This window comes from Lepidochelys kempii, chromosome 5 (genome assembly GCF_965140265.1).
Source record: "Lepidochelys kempii isolate rLepKem1 chromosome 5, rLepKem1.hap2, whole genome shotgun sequence".
Lineage (NCBI taxonomy): Eukaryota > Metazoa > Chordata > Testudines > Cheloniidae > Lepidochelys > Lepidochelys kempii.
The window spans coordinates 14,000,001-14,002,645 of NC_133260.1; the positions used below are offsets into that span (position 1 = coordinate 14,000,001).

General features: G+C 67.0%; 1 protein-coding gene across 1 annotated transcript in view; it reads right to left on the reverse strand.

The window, feature by feature from the left end:
• Window positions 1-2,291, reverse strand: part of SKOR2 (SKI family transcriptional corepressor 2) — a 40,288-nt gene extending 37,997 nt beyond the window's left edge. Inside the window, 2 exon segments of the mRNA XM_073346156.1 lie at window positions 50-2,260; window positions 2,262-2,291. Coding sequence (XP_073202257.1) covers window positions 50-2,260; window positions 2,262-2,291 — 2,241 coding nt within the window.
• Window positions 2,292-2,645: the final 354 nt, after the last annotated feature.

Genomic DNA, 2,645 nt, shown 5'->3' on the forward strand with positions numbered 1-2,645 from the left:
CATTTCAATAATAATAATTAGCTGGAAGGAGCCTAAAGGGGATATTTACATCTTTGTAGGAGGGCTGCTCCTCCAGTGATGGATGGTGCACTGGGCTGCTGCTGCTGCTGCTATTCCCCCCTTTCTGGGGGCCAGGGGGAGGAGGATGCAGCTCTGCACTGGTGTCCCCGAGTTTCTCCTCTTGCTGCTGCCTGGAGGAGTTGAGGGAGAAGAGGCCAGTAGCAGCAGCCCGGTCTCTGCTGCCTCCTCCTTTCTCCGTCAGCCCCCGGCTCTGGAGGTACCGGCTGCTCCCCCCTAGGGCGTCCACCCCTTGGTCCCCCTCCTCCTCCTCCTCCTCCGGCTGCTTGTGCCCCTCCACGTCCACCTCCTGCTCTTCCTCCTCGTCCTCCTCGTCCTCCTCCTCCTCCTCGCTGCTCTCCTCGCTGGGGTAGCTGCAGCTGGTGCCGCCGGGGGAGAGGAGGCGGTGCGGGGGCTGGGGCGGCGGCGGCGGGTGGCGCTGGCAGCCCGGCTCCTCCTGCATCAGCAGCAGCGGGGAGGCCGGGTGGTGGGGCCCGCTGCTGGCCCCGTGCAGCTTGGCCAGGCTCTCCGAGTCCTCCTTGCCCCCCACCGGCCGGAAGGCGCTGGAGTGGTGGTAGCCGCTGCCCGCCTTGCGGCCGGCCGGCCCCTCCAGCAGGTGGGGGTGGCGAGCCGGCACCCTGCCCCCGCCCCCGCCGCCCGCCTCCGCCGCGGGGGACGCCGCGTCCCCGCCGCCAGGGGGCGCCTCGAAGAGCGGGTCCCTGCCGCCGGCCGGGGGCGCGGGCGCGGGCGCGGCCGGGGGGGTGCCCAGCCCGGCGGCCGCCGCCGCCGCCTCGCCGCTGGGCTCGGCCAGGTCCAGGAAGGCCTGGCGCAGCAGGCCGGGGCCGTCGCCCAGGGAGCAGCTGAGGGCGCTGGGCGGCTGCGGCGGCGGCTGCAGGTAGGTGGGCACCGGCAGGCCGCCGGGGGCGCGGGGCGGCCAGAACATGCAGAAGGGCGGGTAGAAGGCGGCGTCCTTCCGGCCGGGCCAGAAGAGGCCCGAGAGGCCGCCGGCCGCCTTGTGGGCCTCGCCCGCCGCGCCCTCCTCCTTCTTGTGGCACAGGCCGAAGGCGGCGGCGGGGAAGCCGTAGGGGTGCGGGAAGAGGCCGCCGCAGCCGGGCAGCTTGTGCAGCACGCCGCCGAAGGAGCCCTTGCTGGGCACCGGGATGACCGGGTAGCTCCGCTGGCTCTTGCCGCCGCCCTCCAGCTCCTCGTCCTCCTCGAAGCGGCCCCGCTTCTGCTGCAGCTCCGGCGGCGGCGCCCCCCCCAGCAGGTGCGGGCTCAGCAGCCCGCCGCCCACCACCGCGGCCGCCGCCTTGACCGAGCCCAGCGGGTGGCACTGGGCGGCCGCCGCCGCCGCGCCGGGCTGGGGCGGGGCGGGCGGCAGGGCCCGCTTGCGGCTGCCGCCGTTGAACATGGCCTTGACGTCCTCCCAGGCGAAGACCAGCTCGTCCTGGGGGCTCTTGTCCGTCAGCTTGAGGTGGCGGCGCCAGGAGTTGAAGTTGGCGGCGTCGGGCTGCGTGTACTTGGCCTCCGGCGTGCGGTGGGAGTGGAAGATGAACTTGTTGGGCGAGAAGTACATGCTGCAGTAGCTGCACTTGATGCACTTGGCCCGGGAGCTGTTGTAGCGGGCCGGGATGAAGCTGCCCCGGCAGCCCCAGGCGCACTCGTGAGACACGTCGAAGGCGAAGTTGTCCGGCAGCTTGGGGGGCCGGTTCTCCCCCAGGAAGGACTTGCAGAGCCGCTCCGCCTCCCGCTTGGTGATCATGCCGCAGCGGCGGGAGGAGATGGGCATGGCCCCGGCCCGCCGCAGGATCTCCAGCTGCACCGGGGTGCACTGCACGCAGGTGATGCCCAGCGCCACCCTCCTGTTGTGGATCTCGTTGTAGCTGAAGTTCTTCAGCAGGGTGTTGGAGATCTGCGCCAGGCACAGCCGCTCCTGGCCGTCGATCACCAAAGACACGATGGGGATCCCGTACAAAATCACCTGGCCCACTTGGTTAGGCTTCATGCTGGCGTGGCTGGCTCGCTGCTGGCTCATGGAGTCCGGCTGGTAGGTGTTGGAGGGGGAGGAGAGCAGGATGTCCGTAGGTCCTGGCAGGGGGCTTGTCGCCATCTCTTCAGCGCTCAGCCGCGGGAGTCTTCTGTGGCCCACTGGAAGAGAAAAGAACATGGGTCTGCTGGGGATGGGACAATGAAGCGAGGAAAGGCGAAAAAATCACTCCTTTCTGAGGCTTCATACTTCGGGGCAGCCCCTGGAATATTTGTCCTACTGTATTATATAACCGCCATCGCGGGCCAACTCAACCGAAGTCCCTCACTTGAGTTTCTTCTCTCAGGGGCTGGGACACACTTTGGTCTATTGACAAGTGAAGCGGACGGAGGAAAGTTAAATCTTTTGTTAAAAAACGTGGACGCGAAAAGCTTTTCAGACCTGACAAGCGCTTATACACTTATTCCAGTCTAACATGCGCTGGAAAAGTACAAACGTGACATCTAAAAATGGGAGAGACAAGGTAGGTAATATCTTTTATTAGACCAACTTTTGTGAAAGATACTACCTTACCCACCTTGTCTCTCTCATATCCCGGGAA